Source organism: Triticum dicoccoides, chromosome 1A (genome assembly GCF_002162155.2).
Source record: "Triticum dicoccoides isolate Atlit2015 ecotype Zavitan chromosome 1A, WEW_v2.0, whole genome shotgun sequence".
Taxonomy (NCBI): Eukaryota; Viridiplantae; Streptophyta; class Magnoliopsida; order Poales; family Poaceae; genus Triticum; species Triticum dicoccoides.
The window spans coordinates 531912145-531933151 of record NC_041380.1 but is presented as its reverse complement, the minus strand read 5'-3'; the positions used below and the strand labels follow the sequence as shown (position 1 = coordinate 531933151).

General features: G+C 43.5%; 1 protein-coding gene across 1 annotated transcript; it reads left to right on the top strand.

Annotated features, from left to right (window-relative positions):
- The first annotated feature begins 16992 nt into the window (after positions 1-16992).
- LOC119286263 (protein FAR1-RELATED SEQUENCE 9-like) lies at positions 16993-20503 on the top strand. The gene is made up of 5 exons (XM_037565639.1): positions 16993-17162; positions 17315-17428; positions 17548-17616; positions 17981-18043; positions 18148-20503. Exons 2-5 carry the CDS (start codon positions 17363-17365, stop codon positions 20278-20280), a joined length of 2331 nt encoding a protein of 776 aa, XP_037421536.1. The 5' UTR covers positions 16993-17162; positions 17315-17362; the 3' UTR covers positions 20281-20503.
- Positions 20504-21007: the final 504 nt, after the last annotated feature.

The window sequence follows — 21007 nt, the reverse complement described above, 5'->3', positions numbered from 1 at the left end:
CGTTGAGACGACACCATATGAGTTATGGTTTGGGAAGAAACATGAGCTGTCGTTTCTAAAAGTTTGGGGATGCGATGCTTATGTCAAGAAACTTCAACCTGAAAAGCTCGAACCCAAGTCGGAAAAATGCGTCTTCATAGGATACCCTAAAGAAACTATTGGGTATACCTTCTACCTCAGATCCGAAGGCAAGATCTTTGTTGCCAAGAATGGATCCTTTCTAGAGAAGGAGTTTCTCTCGAAAGAAGTAAGTGGGAGGAAAGTAGAACTTGATGAAGTATTACCTCTTGAACCGTAAAATGGCGCAACTCAAGAAAATGTTCCTAAGGTGCCTGCACCGACTAGAGAGGAAGTTAATGATGATGATCATGAAACTTCAGATCAAGTTTCTACTGAACTTCATAGGTCCACAAGGACACGTTCGCACCAGAGTGGTATGGCAACCCTGTCTTGGAAATCATGTTGTTAGACAACGGTGAACCTTCGAACTATGAAGAAGCGATGGCGGGCCTGGATTCCGACAAATGGCTGGAAGCCATGAAATCCGAGATAGGATCCATGTATGAAAACGAAGTATGGACTTTGACTGACTTGCCCATTGAGCGGCGAGCCATAGAAAATAAATGGATCTTTAAGAAGAAGACAGACGTGGATGGTAATGTTACCATCTATAAAGCTCGGCTTGTCGCTAAGGGTTATCGACAAGTTCAAGGGGTTGACTACGATGAGACTTTCTCACCGGTAGCGAAGCTGAAGTCTGTCTGAATCATGTTAGCAATTGCCGCATTCTATGATTATGAGATATGGCAAATGGACGTCAAAACGGCATTCCTTAATGGTTTCCTTAAGGAAGAATTGTATATGATGCAGCCGGAAGGTTTTGTCGATCCTAAGAATGCTGACAAGGTGTGCAAGCTCCAACACTCGATTTATGGGCTGGTGCAAGCATCTCGGAGTTGGAACATTCGCTTTGATGAGATGATCAAAGCGTCTGGGTTTATGTAGACTTATGGAGAAGCCTGCGTTTACAAGAAAGTGAGTGGGAGCTCTGTAGCATTTCTCATATTATATGTAGATGACATACTTTTGATGGGAAATGATATAGAGCTTTTGGACAGCATCAAGGCCTACTTGAATAAGATTTTTTCAATGAAGGACCTTGGAGAAGCTACTTATATATTAGGCATCAAGATCTATAGAGATAGATCAAGACGCCTCATAGGTCTTTCACAAAGCACATACCTTGATAAGATATTGAAGAAGTTCAATATGGATCAGTCTAAGAAGGGGTTCTTGCCTATGCTGCAAGGTGTGAAATTGAGCTCAGCTCAATGTCCGACCACGGCAGAAGATATAGAAGAGATGGGTGTCATCCCCTATGCCTCAGCCATAGGTTCTATTATGTATGCCATGCTGTGTACCAGACCTGATGTAAACCTTGCCGTAAGTTTGGTAGGTAGGTACCAAAGTAATCCCGGCAAGGAACACTGGACAACGGTCAAGAATATCCTGAAGTACCTGAAAAGGACTAAGGAAATGTTTCTCGTTTATGGAGGTGACGAAGAGCTCGTCGTAAAGGGTTACGTCAACACTAGCTTCGACACAGATCTGGATGACTCTAAGTCACAAACCGGATACGTGTATATTTTGAATGGTGGGGCAGTAAGCTGGTGCAGTTGCAAGCAGAGCGTAGTGGCGGGATCTACATGTGAAGCGGAGTACATGGCAGCCTCGGAGGCAGCGCATGAAGCAATTTGGGTGAAGGAGTTCATCACCGACCTAGGAGTCATACCCAATGCGTCGGGGCCGATCAAACTCTTCTGTGACAACACTGGAGCTATTGCACTTGCCAAGGAGCCCAGGTTTCACAAGAAGACCAGGCACATCAAGCGTCGCTTCAACTCCATTTGTGAAAATGTTCAAGATGGAGACATAGATATTTGTAAAGTACATACATACCTGAATGTAGCAGATCCGTTGACTAAACCTCTCCCTAGAGCAAAACATGATCAACACCAGAATTCCATGGGTGTTCGATTCATCACAATGTAACTAGATTATTGACTCTAGTGCAAGTGGGAGACTGTTGGAAATATGCCCTAGAGGCAATAATAAAAGGATTATTATTATATTTCCTTGTTCATGATAATTGTCTTTTATTCATGCTATAATTGTGTTATCCGGAAATCATAATACATGTGTAAATACATAGACACCAACATGTCCCTAGTAAGCCTCTAGTTGACTAGCTCGTTGATCAACAGATAGTCATGGTTTCCTGACTATGGACATTGGATGTCATTGATAACAAGATCACATCATTAGGAGAATGATGTGATGGACAAGACCCAATCCTAAACATAGCACAAGATCGTATAGTTCGTTTGCTAGAGTTTTTCCAATGTCAAGTATCTTTTCCTTAGACCATGAGATCGTGTAACTCACGGATGCCGTAGGAGTGCTTTGGGTGTACCAAACATCACAACGTAACTGGGTGACTATAAAGGTATACTACGGGTATCTCCGAAAGTGTCTGTTGGGTTGACACGGATCAAGACTGGGATTTGTCACTCCGTATAACGGAGAGGTATCTCTGGGCCCACTCGGTAATGCATCATCATAATGAGCTCAAAGTGACCAAGTGTCTGGTCACGGGATCATGCATTACGGTACGAGTAAAGTGACTTGCCGGTAACGAGATTGAACGAGGTATTGGGATACCGACGATCGAATCTCGGGCAAGTAACGTACCGATTGACAAAGGGAATTGTATACGGGTTTGCTTGAATCCTCGACATCGTGGTTCATCCGATGAGATCATCGAGGAGCATGTGGGAGCCAACATGGGTATCCAGATCCTGATGTTGGTTATTGACCGGAGAGCCATCTCGGTCATGTCTACATGTCTCCCGAACCCGTAGGGTCTACACACTTAAGGTTCGGTGACGCTAGGGTTGTAGAGATATAATATGCAGTAACCCGAAAGTTGTTTGGAGTCTCGGATGAGATCCCGGACGTCATGAAGAGTTCCGGAATGGTCCGAAGGTGAAGAATTATATATAGGAAGTGCAGTTTCGGCCATCGGGAGAGTTTCGGGGGTCACCGGTATTGTACCGGGACCACCGGAAGGGTCCCGGGGGTCCACCGGGTCGGGCCACCCATCCCGGAGGGCCCCATGGGCCAAAGTGGGGAGGGGAACCAGCCCATAGTGGGCTGGTGCGCCCCCCTTGGCCCACCCCATGCGCCTAGGGTTGGGAACCCTAGGGTGGGGGGCGCCCCACCTGGCTTGGGGGGCACTCCACCCCTTGGCCGCCGCCCCCCTAGGAGATCCCATCTCCTAGGGCCGGCGCTCCCCCTAGGGGAGCCTATATAAAGGGGGAAGGGAGGGGCAGCCGCACCCTTGAGTCTTGGCGCCTCCCTCTCCCCTGCTACACCTCCCCCTCTTGCAGTAGAACGGCGAAGCCCTGCTGCGGTGACCCCTGCATCCATCACCACACTGGCGTGCTGCTGGATCTTCATCAACCTCTCCTCCCCCCTTGTTGGATCAAGAAGGAGGAGACGTCACGCTGACCGTACGTGTGTTGAACACAGAGGTGTCGTCCATTCGGCGCTAGGATCTCCGGTGATTTGGATCACGTCGAGTATGACTTCCTCATCCCCGTTCTTTGAACGCTTCCGCGCGTGATCTACAAAGGTATGTAGATGCAATCCGATCACTCGTTGCTAGATGAACTCAGAGATGGATCTTGGTGAAACCGTAGGAAAAATTCTGTTCTCTGCAACGTTCCCCAACATGTTGATGATATCATATTTGGCCCAACTAACCCTCATTTTAGTGAGAAGTTTAGAAAGCTAATGTCGGAGAAGTTTGAGATGTCTATGATGAGTGAACTCAAGTTCTTTCTTGGTTTGCAAATCAAGCAAACGAAGGAAGGCACCTTTGTCTCTCAAACAAACTACACCAAGGACTTATTTAAGAAGTTCAACATGCAAGAAAGCAAAGGTATGAAAACTCCCATGCCTACTAGTGGACATCTTGATTTCACTAAGGATGGTAAACCAATTGATCAAAAGGATTATCGCTCTATGATTGGATCATTGTTATATCTATTGTTATATCATTGATTATGCTAAGTGTGTGCATGTGTGCACGATATCAAGCGGCCCCCAAAGAATGTCATCTTAAGGTTGTGAAAAGGATAGTGAGATACTTAATACATACACCAAATTTTGGCATTTGGTATCCTAAGAGGTCCTCTTTTGATCTTGTTGGCTATTCTGACTCGGACTATGCCGGAGAGAAGGTTGATAGGAAGTCCACTTTGGGTACTTGTCAATTTCTTGGTAGATCTCTTGTGTCTTGGTCTTCCAAGAAACAAAACTCGGTATCATTATCCACCGCCGAAGCGGAATACATTGTCGCCGGTTCATGTTGTGCTCAATTACTTTGGATCACCCAAACTCTTAAAGATTATGGGATCAATGTGAAACATGTTCCATTGCTTTGTGACAATGAAAGTGCTATTAAGATTGCTCAAAACCCCGTGCAACATTCTCGAACTAAGCATATTGAAGTTCGTCATCATTTCATTCAAGATCATGTTGCCAAAGGGGACATTGATCTTAAGCATGTTCGCACCGATAAGCAATTGGCGGATGTATTCACCAAACCGCTTGATGAGAAAGTCTTTTGCCGTTTGAGAGGTGAATTGAACATCATTGATGCTTCAAACTTGGAGTAGGAAGTCCATTTGGATACATGCAAGGCATGAATCTATGACTAATCCTTGATATTTCTCTTATGATGATATTCATATGTCTTGGATATATTTGCACCCTTGTATGTTATCTAACCCTTGTAGGTAGTTGGATGGATCTAAATCTATGAGATTGCGACTCACTCACATCTTGAGCAATCTCTACATCACCAAGTCTCTACACAATGGTGGTTGATGACGAGGAAGCATGAAACCCCTCAACATATCCTTTGACAAATTCTATATATCAAATTTCACTTGGTATCAAATTTCATGATTTTCATTTTGGATACACAAGTGCTCTTCCTTGCAAAAACTAACCCATGTAGGTAGATGAACTCACTTCCAAAGTGGTGCTCCAGACTCTTGATGAGCTACATCAACCTCGAGCAACTCACACAAGTTCAACTTCATGACTAGGATCAACACCACCACCCAAGGTATGTCATTCCATATTATAGAAGCTTTACGTCAAGTCATAGGTCAAAGCAACTCAACAAGATGTGAATACATCAAATGCTTAAACGAAAAATGGTAACCCCATTTTGAGCTTAAACGATGAGTATGACTTATGATCAAGTGTTCTCGCTTGACTCCTTAGTCAATATACTCTAACATAGGTGACTTTGTCACCGCCCAATTCTAGATGAAGTTCTCTAGTGTTTCCTTGAGTTTTTGCACTTGTCCTTTGCATATTTATTCCCTTTCCTTTTTCAAAAAAAACTTCATCTAGATTTTATTTTATTTGTTTTGTTCTACATTCCCTGCATCCAATTCATTGCAAATCCTTCAGATAATTCCTTGCAAATCTTTGTGAGATCTTATTTGCCCAGTGAGCTGAGGTGACAAGTGTTCTCTCTATGTTGAACTCGGTCACACCGGTCTGCCATTTTCGGTCAAACCGACACCTTTCGGTGCTACTGAAGTAAACAACTCGGTGTCACTGATTTCTATGCAGAAAAGACCATTTGCCACTTGTTCCTGCACTTTTGTTCCAACTCCGCTCGATGATTCTTGTCCTCTACCAGCATCACAATCTATATGCTGCTTTGCTCTGTGACTCAAGGACCAAACCTTTTGACTCACACTCCAGAAGATTCCTTCTTGGAAATTGATGTCAAAGGGGGAGAGAGATCACATCAAAGCTTATTCTCTTCAAAGGGGGAGAGAGAATAAAAGGGGGAAGAGAGAAATCACATTAGAGGCCCCAGATGCTTGGTGTTCAAGAGGAGAGAAGTCACATGTCTTTAAGAGGGGAAAGACATGTCTATGTTATGTTTATGTTTATGATCTGTTTTTGCTCTGATTTTGTTTCCCTACATTCTCCCATTATCCAATACAAGATTCAGGGGGAGAAAGACTGCTAGGGAAGGAAATCTTTGAATTCATTGCATATCTTTTTCCTTTGGGGACATGTCTTCATCCAATAGAGTACTCAGTACTCACTCTCTACCTGTCATCCCAATCTTGGTACTCTTGTGGTTCCTTTTGTTTGCTCAAGCTAGTAGATGTATCCGTGTTATCTAACCTTGTTTACTCAGGTTCATCCCTTCCTAAGCCAACTCAAGACCACAAGATAAGTATATGCATCACACTCATGTGCATGAGGATTTCTTGCTGATGTACATACTGTTTGCAAGAAGTACTCATGAGCATGAAGGTTCATTTCCTATACTCACATCATTTTCTCTGATGCATATAGCCAAGTACATGTAACACATTGCTTACTCTTTCATGATTATGCATTCACATGATCTTATATTCCACATTTACATGATTGCATACATATAGGGGGAGCCTATGCATGCTACATGTCTTTCCAAAGCTTTACTTGTTATTCTCTATATCTTTATCTAAAGCTTTGATGTATGTTGTCATAAATTACCAAAAAGGGGGAGATTGAAAGCACAAGTGCTCCCTGGTGATTTTGGTAATTAATGTCAACATATCTCTTGTTTCAGATAAGTTCAACAATGGAGTGGCATGGACTGGAGGATGTGGAACCCCTTCAAGATGATAAGGACAAAGGATTGGCTCAAGCTCAAAGCTCAGGACTCTACATTTTTCATTTTAGTGATCCAAGATCACATTGAGTCCATAAGGAAGCCAATACTATTAAGAGGGGATGAGGTGTTGCTTAATGGCTTGCTTGCTCAAAGTGCTTAGTGATATGCTCCACAACCCTCAACCACTTTCTCACATCCACATATGTCCCAAACCAAAAGTCAAACTCGGCCCCACCGAAACTTTCTATCTAGCGCCACTGAGTTCTCTTGACATAGCCACTGCCAGAAACCCTAATCAATTCGGTCTCACCGATGGGATCTCGGTCTCACCGAGATGGGATTGCAAACTCTCTGCTGCCTATTGCATTAATTTCGGTCTCACCGAAATATGAAATCGGTCCCACCGAGTTTGCTTGGCCAACTCTCTGTTTAGATTATTACCAAAATCGGGCCCACCGAGTTTGTGTAATCGGTCCAACCGAGATAAGGCTTTACCATAACCCTAGCACATCGGTCCCACCAAGTTGATCATGTCGTTCCCACCGAAATGCCTAACGGTCACATTATGAACCAAATCGGTCCGACCGAGTTTTATAATTCGGTCCCACTGAGTTTGGATATTTGTATGTAACGGTTAGATTTTGTGTGGAGGCTATATATACCCCTTCACCCACTCTTCATTCGTGGAGAGAGCCATCAGAACATGCCTATACTTCCAACATACATTTTCTGAGAGAGAACCACCTACACTTGTGTTGAGGTCAAGATATTCCATTCCAACCACATAAATCTTGATCTCTAGCCTTCCCCAAGTTGCTTTCCACTCAAATCTTTCTACCAAATCCAATCCTATGAGAGAGAGTTGAGTGTTGGGGAGACTATCATTTGAAGCACAAGAGCAAGGAGTTCATCATCAACGCACCATCTATTACCTTTTGGAGAGTGGTGTCTCCTAGATTGGTTAGGTGTCACTTGGGAGCCTTCGTCAAGACCGTGGAGTTGAACCAAGGAGTTTGTACGTGCAAGGAGATCGCCTACTTCGTGAAGATATACCCTAGTGAGGCAAGTCCTTCGTGGGCGATGGCCATGGTGGGATAGACAATGTTGCTTCTTCGTGGACCCTTCGTGGGTGGAGCCCTCCGTGGACTCGCGCAACCGTTATCCTTCATGGGTTGAAGTCTCCATCAACATGGATGTACGATAGCACCACCTATCGGAACCACGCCAAAAATCTCTGTGTCTCCAATTGCGTTTGCACACTCCAATCCCATCCCTTTACATTCTTGCAACTTGCATGATTTACTTTCCACTGCTCATATACTCTTATCATGCTTGCTCAATATGTATTGTGAATGTTTGAACTTGTGCTAAACTCCACTTCAACTTAAACTTGCTAAGAGTCTATTCACCCCCCTCTAGACACCTCTTCTCGATCCTTTCAGCCTGCAATGCGATCATGGAGCGCATGGGTTTTAGGTTAGCCTACCCGGTGATCGAGAAATGCTGGAGGGTTGGTTTGCGGGGTGGGGGCGAGTTGGACGCAGCTCACCATGGCAGTTGCGGTCGATTGGGGGAGCCGAGGAGGGGAGGCCGGGTGCACCGTGGAACAATGAAGGCGACGACGCTAGGGCTAGGGCTAGCCCCTAGGTGAAAATGGGGAATTTTTACGCATGGTTAGGCGTTTATTAGACTAGACTAGAGTAACTTGTTGGGACTTTGATATGTCGTAAATTTGTGTAAATACTCTTTATTACAATTGCAAAGAAAAAAAGAGTCTAATACCACAATGTGACAAACTAACACTTTGTTTATGTCATTTTCTTAGGCCGTCTTATCTTTCTCTTGCGGCAATTGATACGTCCATTTTGCATCATGCTTTTATATCGATATTTATCGCATTATGGACTGTTATTTCACTTTATGTCACAATACTTATAGCTATTCTCTCTTATTTTACAAGGTTTACATAAGGAGGGAGAATGTCGGCAGCTGGAATTCTGGGCTGGAAAAGGAGCAAATATTAGAGACCTATTCTGCGCAACTCCAAAAGTCCTGAAACTCCACGGAATGTCTTAAAATAAATAAAGAAAAATCCTCGCCAAAGATGAAGGCCAGGGGTCGCGGAGGTGCTGCGACACCCTCAGACCATTGAGATGCGTGATAGGTTGTTGCACATCCACGATGTTGAGGGACCAAAGGGAACCGGAAGCGTGGAGACGAGGCTCGAAGCAATGGAGCAACAAATTTTCAAGTGCAAGGGGATAGTGGGGAGCGGAATCAACGCTAGCCACACGATGCTCGCGGAGTTCACTAACAACTACAAGCCAGATGCCAAGAACACCGAGGAGGCCATCTTCAAGCTATATGAGAAGATCGAGCACCTCCAAGCCCAAATCTATGACCTGCAAAACCAAAACTGTGAGTATGAATATAGATTCAAAAGAATGAGTTTGTTTGCAGATTTGAGGATTCCGGAGACTCGATCATCCTTCTATGATGGTGAACCTATGCCTTGGAAGATGGATGACAAGCCCACATCATCAACAACACCTCCACCTTCTTCACCGACAAAGGAGATATAATCACTTGGGTATGGGCACTCCCCATGGCAACTGCCAAGCTTGGGGGAGGTGCCCCGGTATCGTATCACCATCACAACTCCTATCTTTACCGTTTTTCTTAGTTCGATCCTATTAGTAGTATCTTGATCTAGTAGAATAAAGTTTATGGCATGATCTAGTTTTGAGTTTTGCTTTATGATCCCTCTATGTAATCGAGTCCGTGAGTTATATATAATAAAGATTAGTGTTGAGTCAAGGGCTTGATTATTTTGCCATGATCTTGGGTGAATAAAAGAAAAGATAAAAAGAAACAAAAATTTCATATTGATCTTATTGAGAGTAATGACTTCACATAGAAAGAGTATGATGATTAAAAGTTGTTGGGAGTTGGCAGACATAGCTTTGGTCATTGTTGCAATTAATAGGAAGTAATAAGGAAGGAGAGGTTTTCACATATAGATATATTATCATTGACATCTTTTATGATTGGGAGCACTCATTAAAATATGACATGCTAAAGAGTTGATGTTGGACAAGGAAGACGACGTAATGAGTCATGTCTTTCTTATATCTGAGATAAAGTATGTTGTCATGGATCCTCTAACTTGTTGAGCTTGCCTTTCCCCCTCATGCTAGCCAAATTCTCATCACCAAGTAGAAATACTACTTGTGCTTCCAAATACCCTTAAACCAGTTTTGCCATGAGAGTCCACCATATCTACCTATGGATTGAGTAAGATCCTTCAAGTAAGTTGTCATCGGTGCAAATCAATAAAAATTGCTCTAAATATGTATGATTGATTGGTGTGGGAGAAATAAGCTTTACACGATCTTGTGATGTGGAAGTAATAAAAGTGACGGACTACATAATAAAGGTTCCTATCACAAGGGGCAATATAAAGTGACGTTCTTTCGCATTGAGATTTTATATATCCAACCATAAAAGCGCATGGCAACCTCTGCTTCCCTCTGCGAAGGGCCTATCCTTTATTATTATCTTCTACCTTATGCAAGAGTCATGGTGATCTTCACCTTTTCTTTTTCATTTTATCCTTTGGCAAGCTCAGCATGTTGGAAAAAACATGATATATATATCTAATTGGATGTAGGGGAGCATGAACCATTATTGTTGACATTACCCTTGAGGTAAAAGGTTGTGGGGCAAAACTATAAGCCCCTATCTTTCTCTGTGTCCGATTAAAACTCCGTAGCCACAAGTATCGTGTGAGTGTTAGCAATTATGGAGGACTAAATGATAGTTGAGTATGTGGACTTGCTTTTTAGCTCTGACATAGACTCTTTCCGATGTTATGATAAATTGCAATTGCTTCAATGACTGAGATTATAGTTTGTCAGAGCCCAATAAGGTTTATGATTTATACTTCTGCATTGTGAATAGATCATCACTTGAATATAAGTAATCATATGACAAAATCTATATATGATGCTGTTATGAGAATAATCATGATGTCTTCATGTCCGTATTTTATTTTTATCGACGCCTCTACCTCTAAACATGAGGACATATTTATTGTTATCGGCTTTTCGCTTGAGGACAAGCGAGGTCTAAGCTTGGGGGAACTGATACGTCCATTTTGCATCATGCTTTTATATCGATATTTATCGCATTATGGACTATTATTTCACTTTATGTCACAATACTTATAGCTATTCTCTCTTATTTTACAAGGTTTACATAAGGAGGGAGAATGCCGGCAGCTGGAATTCTAGGATGGAAAAGGAGCAAATATTAGAGACCTATTCTGCACAACTCCAAAAGTTTTGAAACTCCACGGAATACCTTATAATAAATAATGAAAAATCCTCGCCAAAGATGAAGACCAGGGGGGCCACACCCTTCCCACGAGGGTGGGGGCGCCCCCCTAGGGCGCGCCCGCCTACCTCGTGGGCCCCCTGGTGGCTCTCCGATGACCATCTTCTCCTATATGAAGTCTTTCTCGAGAAAAAAATAAGAAGCAACCTTTCGGGACGAAACTCCACCGCCACGAGGCGGAACCTTGGCAGATTCAATCTAGAGCTCCGGCAGAGCTGTTCTGCCGGGGAAACTTCCCTCCCGGAGGAGGAAATCCTCGCCATCGTCATCACCAACGCTCCTCTCATCGGGAGAGGGCAATCTCCATCAACATCTTCATCAGAACCATCTCATCTCAAAACCCTAGTTCATCTCTTGTATCCAATTCTTGTCTCCAAGCCCGGGATTGGTGCTAGTAGGTTGCTAGTAGTGTTAATTACTCCTTGTAGTTGATGCTAGTTGGTTTAATTGGTGGAAGATCATATGTTCAGATCCTTTATGCATATTATTACCCCTCTGATTATGAACATGAATATGCTTTGTGAGTAGTTACGTTTGTTCCTGAGGACAAGGGAGAAGTCTTGCTATTAGTAGTCATGTGAATTTGGTATTCGTTCGATATTTTGATAAGATGTATGTTGTCTAGCCTCTAGTGGTGTTATGTGAACGTCGACTACATAACACTTCACCATTATTTGGGCCTAGAGGAAGGCATTGGGAAGTAATAAGTATATGATGGGTTGCTAGAGTGACAGAAGCTTAAACCCTAGTTTATGCGTTGCTTCGTAAGGGGCTGATTTGGATCCATATGTTTCATGTTATGGTTAGGTTTACCTTAATACTTTTGTTGTAGTTGCGGGTGCTTGCAATAGAGGTTAATCATAAGTGGGATGCTTGTTCAAGTAAGAACAGCACCCAAGCACCGGTCCACCCACATATCAAATTATCAAAGTATCGAACGCGAATCATATGAACGTGATGAAAACTAGCTTGACGATATTCCCATGTGTCCTCGGGAGCGCTTTTCCTATTATAAGAGTTTGTTCCGGCTTGTCCTTTGCTACAAAAGGATTGGGCCACCTTGCTGCACTTTATTTACTTTTGTTACTTGTTGCTCGTTACAATTTATCCTATCACAAAACTATCTGTTACCACTTATTTCAGTACTTGCAGAGAATACCTTGCTGAAAACCGCTTATCATTTCCTTCTGCTCCTCGTTGGGTTCGACACTCTTACTTATCGAAAGGACTACCATAGATCCCCTATACTTGTGGGTCATCAGCAACTCTTCCAAAGCAAAGAAATAAATGTCACATTTGCTATTCGTAGGCCTGAAAATGGCTGGGGGTATAAGTCCATTTTCCTAGGAGAAGAAGACGAGGCGACATGGAGCTCTGAGGTTGAGATAGGGGCAATGCTACTCGCCGGAGACCTAGCCGGAGACAGAGATGTCGTGGTGTCACCGGCAATGGAGAGGAAGAAGATTCACGGGTGTGGGTGTAGGACGGGGTCCGATCACCCGGGCCGGAGAAGGATGAGGCTTAGGATGATCGGAGAAGCAACAGAGTGATGCAGGAGGTGACTTGAAAAGGTCGAGGCGGCGAGGCGTGCGCGGTAACACAGCCGATGTCTGTGGCACAATTAGGAAGACGAAAGGGAGGAAGGCAAGTTGGCTTATACCAAAAGAAATTTCAGTCACCTACATACAAGAAAACGAGTTGAGCATAACTATGCTCGAATTAGTGACGTATAAATGTGTAGCCCATATTTCTCCATCAGTTTGAGCTTTTGGGTGAACTGGCTGGTGCGTACAATTCTACATGGTATCAGAGTCAAGAGGTCTTGAGTTCAAGACCCGACTGGCAAAATTAAATTGCAGACCACTTTCGGTCCACGTGATCCTAACGGTCTCACCCTTGTACTCAAACCTCCTCACACGAAGCATATACACCATCAATCCAATCCAAGTTGAACTGGGGTATTTACATCCACTTGAAGGGCTTGGACTTGGGTAATTGCTTTGTTTACACTCTCATCTCGCCTTTCGTCTACGCACGACACCCTACCGAGGTTATGCTAGTATTATGCACCGACACCTACCATTGCCCCCAAATGTAGCTCCAGGTATCCAATGAATTATTTTCTTCAGAAGTAGCAATATGAAAGTAGCAATATGAAAACAAAGATACTACATCTAAATAAATTCTTCGCGCGTTTGAGAGGACAAAGGTAAATGAAATAGATCATCCAAGAATTCATGTTGTAAGACAAAGGAAATTATCATGTTAGTGTTCTTTGCATAACTGAAGAGATGTGGGAACTAAACACATGTAAGCAAGCATCATGCCAGAGCCAGTCTAGAATAAGACACTTCTTTTTAATTCACATGTTGGAGGGTAAACACCCTTCTTTCATAAATTTGTGTTTGAAATTTTAAATATGTTGTCTAGAGGGGGTGAATATGCGCCTACAATTTTTAATCTTTTATTTACAAATTTAGGGAATTTAGGATAAATCAACTTATTTAAATATGCAACTATATATAACACCCTATACGATGACCAAGCAACAATATAATCGCAAGTAAATAAGTTAGGGATAAAAATAACTAAAGCACATGAGGACTAAGATGTAACTCGTTGTTCACTTTCTTGGAGAGAAACCAATCACTAGTGGAGGGGCGGTGGTCAAACAAAGCACCGCACAATAAAAGTCTGGCCTTCTTCTCTGTGAGCCTCGACAAACAAAGGCCAAGCTCAATCCACTAATTGCAGGGCTTGAGGTGACCTCCAAACCTTCCCAAACTCCCGAAAAATGCACAAACTTGGGAACATTGCTGGTGATCCCTACCGCTTAGGAGTCTCCAACACCTCCCAGAGTTAACAAGATTAAAATCTTGGAAATGTTGCTCCAATCTCAAAAGTAAATGATCGAAGAGCGAGGTAGTCTTGAATCTCACTAGGGGTAGCTCCTCTCTAATCCCTCGAGAACTTAAAAAGTAGGGCATGGGAAGGGTGTGGGACGTTTTTTTCCCTACACATGAAATGAATGGATGAGGGGGTAGCCCTAGACCAAATTGGGAAGGGTATAAACTAGAGATCTATAAACTAGTCGTTTTCTACATACATTATATGTCCGAAAGGTCCAACGAGCAACTTTGTAGCTAGTCAATGAAACTGACTTCTTTTTCACGGCCCAGATAGTTTGACCCAAAGCCCGGATGATTCGGCGAGGAAACCAAGTGACCTCGAATGGTCACAGACATAAACCCGGACAGAACACCGATGGGCATCACCCAAGGTCAGACTTGGCCACTACTCCAGCCACGGATGGTCTGTCACAAAGGCCAGGATAGTCGTGACCAAACCGAGTGACCCTAGATGCACACCGAACAGAACTCCGTGCAATCTGATGCCAAGACTGAGAGCCCGGGGATCAGATTATGTTTTTATGCAAGATCTTTTTATTAGGCTTTGCCGCCATATATAAAACATGTATGATGTAGTTTTTTTACTCAGATTTTACAGTTTGCATGGGAGCATATACTCAATGCGTCACCCTAGCTATGATCCCTTGAATAGTTGAATTGATTGTTAGCGAAGAAAAATAAACAAAGTGCACACTACTTGTTTAAGAGCATCTCTAATAGAAGCCCTAAATTTTAACTCCCCAAACTCCTCATCAGATCTGAGGAATTAAAACAAACATGGAGGTAATCGACCCCCTAAAACTTAACTTCCTAAAAATATGCCCATGTGGGATATATGCCATATGCAAAGTAGTAGTTAATCTTGTGCTCATGGCCATTGACACCATAGATGCAAGGCCGAGCATCTCTAGTAATAAGCCTTCTCGACGATGGTGATCTCGAAAGGACATCAAGGTCATTATGAGGGCCATGCACCAAAGTATGAAAGCCAAATCCATTGATGCAACTACCTTGAGAATGATGACTTGATTTTTCGAATGCCCTTTGTACCAAATTTTTCATCCTGTGGGGCAATTCTTCCATGTCAAATGCATGCAATCAATTAAATTCAACACCCCTAGCCATCCTTGTTATTCAATGAAACCCATGAGCCTCTCGATGTCTTCATCATTTAGTGCCTTCAAGTACTCCGGTCTGAAGATCTCGATCAGGATTGTGTGAATCTTCTAACCGTCTTGAGGATTATATCTTCCCCAATATGTATGTAGTCATCGATGGCACGCCTAAGCATCCATGGGCCATCAGTCAAAGAGTCGTGACACACTTCAATTGACTCGCACTAGTTTCTCCAGCTGCACTCCTTCTCAATGAAAACCAAGGATCATGACCCTCAACGACTCTTGCAATGGCGTCGAAAGAGATCCCTGTGCATCCAGAATAGCCATCGAAAATACTTCTTCGGATATGTTGCATTGGCCGCAAATTAATCCTTGATAAGTTTGGCATGGCCTTCTATGCTATCATGATTGATATAAAAGAGGCCTAGTTGAGATCATCATCTCGGTCACCCCCCTAATGATCACGACAATGGTCATCTCAAAATAATTATCATCTTCATCCTCTTTAGACGAAGAGTTGCGAAGTACATCTCCCTCAACCTCTTCATCTAGAAATTGCAATGCTGAATGCTTAATCTGATTGCAAAAACAGGAAATAAAACCAAGAAAGGGAAAATGATCTACGTAGTAAATTTATCCAACACTTGGCGGGCAAGGGAGGTGAGAGCCATGACGTCTGGCGTTGCTATAAGTCGAGATTGCAACTGGAAAGTGGGGCTGAGGGGATGTCATGCATGCTTCGACGAGTGTGGTTCCCGTCTAGTTAAGCTATGCCCAAGGTTTGCTGAGGAAGCCCACCTTGGCTCCACTTCGACGTTCAAAAGGCTGCCAGTGTGGCCGAGAACCCACCACCATAAAGCTCGAGCGTGAGTGCTCTACAACATCCAACTCCTTTGACATTTTCCATTCATGAGGAAACGAGGTGACGCGGTAGCTTGAGCCATTGCTGAACTCATGGCGGCGGACAAAGCAAAGGTGGAGTAGTAGGTCGAGGGGATGCGGTGTATCGATGGACCTGCATGGGTAGGGGTGTCCACCAGAGGCAAGGAATGCGGTGGAGGAGACGCCGACGTGGATGAGGCCGAGCAAGAGAGAGGGGTGCGGGAGAGGAAATCTTTTACTAAAAATCGATTTGGACTGGTTAAATTTGAGTAGCCGAGACTGCTTCTGCCTAAATTTGAAGGGAGTTAAACTTATTGGAGGTTTAGCTAGAGGATGTGGCTAGGTCTCAATCAACTGAACCAAATCTCAGTCAAGTGATTTAGTATTACATAAGAAGAAGAAAAAGAAAAAAACTAAAAAGAATGTTGCACGAATCCTCATGCCAGATAAAAAAATATAGCATTGACTGAGACATATCGATGTCTTGGTCGACTTAGACTTAGCAACATTGTTAGTTAGAAAGGTTTAATTCCTAATAAGATGCGAGCCTCTAAAGCCTTTTTTTGGTTTATAGGGTAGGAAAATCATAGGAATAGAGAAGTCATAGAAAATAAGATGACAAGTATCTCAAATCCTATGAGTAGGAATAGGAAAGAAGATGCTCTTTAATTCACATCATAGAATTTTTTCCATTGAATCTAGTCTAATGTTTATTTTTCTATGAAATGTGGAGGATAGGAAGAATTCCTCTACAGGAATAGGATTTCATTCCTACAAACCAAAGGGCTCTAAAGAAATTTTTTCTATATAAATCCTATCATATGAAATTCCTACAAGATTTCTCTAAACAACAAAGGAGCTAAGCTCGGGTTAGAGATGCACTAATGGGTGGACGTTCACCGCATACACGGGGGCGCACTCGACCTTCCCTCCTGGAACTGTTCCCCCACTCCTTCCCATCTGATTCGCGGAGTCTCTCTATCCAGCAGGCGGCCGCCGCACCGCACCGCCTCGTCTCTCCCCGTCCCGCCGTCCGCCGCCGTTCTCTTCTCCCCTCGTCTCCTCGCACGTCGGAGCCGCTCAGGGCACACACAGGTTCCAATCCCTCTCTTCCCGTCTGCCCTCGAGGATCCGGATCTAGCCCCCTCCTCCCTCCCCTCCGCACAGCGCGGTGCCGCCGGTGCGGCGGCGGATGTTTGATGACGTCTGTTGCTGACACTTACCATCTTCTTTTCTTTTTTCATCAGGTGCCAAATTCCCCAAATCAGAGACAGTGAGCCGCCGCCGATGCACGGATGCATTCATCAGACAATTGCGGGAAACAGACATCGGGCCCTGCTCATGCAACCAATTTCGAACGAGTATGTATAGCCACCAATAGATTTGCCTGGGGATTTTCTTGCATATCGCTGAAAATCTTGGACTGTATGAGCGTGTACCTAACCACAGGTGGAAATGAACTTTCACGAAATTGGTGCAGGTTGTGATGACCTATCAGGACAGGGCCGTAGAACCGAGCCACTCAGGAGAAGGGCTGCGAGTGGAAAAGGTATCCTTCGACGCATCTGCTTTACAATGTGCATTCCTCCGTTGATGATATACTACAAGAAAAATATCCACCTATCAGAATCAAATGGTGAATTGCTCTCACATGACAGTAAAATTGATGGGAAAGCAATGACATTCGCAGTTAACTGATTACAGTATTCAGCGCCATTACTGTGTTTTCCTTCTGTGGTTGAACTTCTGCTCAGCACCCGTAGTTGGTAACATTATGGGTTTCTGGTGGTAGAAACCGGGGAGGGCCTAGGCTTTGACACCTTTCCCTTAAAAACATCATTACTGTACTGACTATATCTTTTAGAATGCCCTCATGCCTGGTTTGACTAGGAAATAAATGGTTACTTACACAGGAACACGCTGGCAAACAAGCAAACCCGGAAGGAAGTCAACAGCCGATTGGTGAAATTAATCAGGTATGGAAACCAAACGAAACATGACAAGTACCGCTCTGTCAAACAAGTGGAATTCAGTACTGCATTACATTGTGGCTTAACAGAGATTGTTCTCTTGCCTGCAGGAAAATGCATCAAATGGCATTGGCACAACTGTGCAAGGACTGTTGGCAGATATGTTGCATAAGCAAACCAACTCGGTGGACCCTACAGTGCAGCACGCTGAAGAACAAGACCAGTTACACGATGTTACAGAAGGGCATGAATTGTGTAGCAATGATACAAGCAGTGGAAGTGATGCAGGTAGCAGCTCTGGGAGCGAGTTGGATACTGAACTAGGAAAATGCTATTACCCTAGTATCGAGGCATTGGAGAATTCAAGACCGCCGGAAGTTGGCATGAAATTTCCTACCCTTGAAGATGCAGAACGTTTCTATAGCACACATGCTATGCTAACTGGTTTTGCAGCAAGGAGGGGAACTAATTACAAGAGAAAGAAGTTTCACCTTCTATGCAACAGAAGTGGTAAATTAAAGCCAACTCAGGACCTGCAGAGGAAGAGGAAGGTTAATGTTTTGGGCTCACAGTGCCAAGCAAAGGTGATAGTGAAGCTCCATAACGAGCAATGGGAGTTCACAGGAGTTAAGCACGAGCACAACCATCCACTATGTCCATCCCCATCGCTCACGAGTTTCTTTTTGGATCATAAATACTTGTCAAGTGAAGAAAAGTTATTTCTAAGAGTTCTGCAACAAAGTAGGGTAAATCCAAGGAAAGCTATGAATATTTTCCAGAGAATGAGAAGCAACTTTGGAAATGTATCATCATCAAACGAGAAAGATATGAGCAATTCACAGCGTGTAGACCAATGGAGAAAAGAAAATTCAGATGTTGAAACCGCACTGAAGCGCTTCAAAGAACTGGAGCTGCGGAACCTAGGATTTTCCTACACCATGCAAAAAGATGAAGATAACATAGTTAGGAGTCTTTTCTGGACTGATGCAAGGTCGAAAGTAGATTATGAGATTTTTGGAGATTTCATATCATTTAGCACTTCCTATAGCACTAATAGGCATAATATGCCTTTCACCCCTATCATTGGAGTGAATAATCATGGGCGAATCCTTGTGTTTGGATGTGCCTTGCTACAAGATCAGAAAGCTGAAACCTTCAAATGGATGTTCCAAACTTTCTTGCATGTGATGAGAGGGAAACTGCCAAAAACAATCATAATAGACCAGGATGAAGGTATGGTGAAAGCAATTGCAGAGGTCATGCCACAGGTAAGGCACAGGCTTTGCAAGTTCAGTGTGATGCGAAAAGCACAGGAAATGCTAGGAGCCTTCATGGCAGCAAGGGGCAACATGAATGCAGAGCTGCACAGCTTGGTAGACAACTCACTGACAGAAAAGGAATTTGAAGAGGGATGGGCTGTGCTCATTGAGAGATATGATGCAAGTGAAAACGAGTACCTCCGGCTCATGTGGAAAACAAGGAAAAACTGGGTGCCTGTTTATTTCCAGGCAGATTTCTACCCATTCGTCGAGTCAGCTGAACATGGTGAGGGGTCAAACTTATTATTCAAAGACAATGTGCTTCCTAAGGACAGAATCGAGAAGTTTATCGAGCAATATGAGAGGATACAGGAGGGCATAGTAAAAACAGAGGAAGAGGATACATTGCAGTCAGCAACTGAACCAGCATACTTCTCCATGCAGCCAATAGAAAAGCATGCAGCGCGTATATACACAAGGCAAATATTTCTGAGAGTGCAGAAAGAGCTATACTATTCTACGGCACTCAATGCACATGAGATACAAGGTGGAGCAGCGTATAGACTCGAAAAGGTCTTCGACTACGAGAACCCTGAGTTTGACAGAAACTCTTTTGAAGTGCTAGTTGACCCTGGCACCCACACATTCAAGTGCCAATGCGCAAAGTTTACCAGGGATGGGATTTTATGCTGCCACATATTCAGAGTTTTCACACAGCTTGGAGTCATCGAAATACCAGCGCAGTACATAGTGCCCAGATGGGCCCGAGAATTCAGAGAGGAACGGCTGAAAGAGTACGAGGAGAAATGCTCGAAGAGAACAGAAGAGAGAAAGAGATGTGTGATGCTATTAGGTAAAATGGCCGACATCGGCAAGGGGATATGCGCGGACAGTGCGAAAAGCGGCTGCTTCATGCTCGAACTAGACAAGGTTCAAGAGAAGTTGGTGGGTGCCGATGGTCAGATCGTATTGTGGAGCAAATGAGAGTTGGCGAGTTTGGTTCACAGATGTCTTTATCCTGGGACGAAGTAGAATAGTCAGCATGTTCAATTTAGCGTATGATAGAGGTAAGATTCCAGGAAATGTAGGGTAGTCTTGTGAGACTCGATAGTGATGAGGATTGGATACCTCTGATCATCCAACATTTTTGCCTGCTATGTGGTTTCTTCTGTTCCTCCTCTTATATGACAGCACATTCTGTCGAGTTCAGGTCGTGTATCCTGGTTGTGGCCATTATCGAGGAACTTGATAAAATGGCATTCTTTTCTTTGGCGCTTGAAGATTCAGGAGCAACACTTTCCTTTGCTTAGATAAAATGGCACGCATTTGGTTGGCAATTAGATCAAATGTTTTTTTCCTGCATTTTGAGGTCTGGGTCCACATGTCAGCTATTTTGTATGAAATTGCACCTCCTGTCAGCAATAGTGCCAGCCAATCACAAGGCAGCCCGGTCCTACCACAAAGAAGTAAAAAAAAATTCTCTTGAATTGTGTAACAGACTAACAGTGGTCCTCCTTCTGAATGCATAATAGCATGGGTGCATTGCTTTGGAAAGTTGCTATGACAGCAGGAATCCCTACTTCACCAGCAAGGGCTGCTGTGAAAGTTGCAAAGAAGATTCGCTCCAAAGAAGAGGCAAATAGTCTAAAATGTCATTTTGAAGCTTGGGATGATCACACTTTTGGTCTGAATTTGTGCTTTTCAATGTATG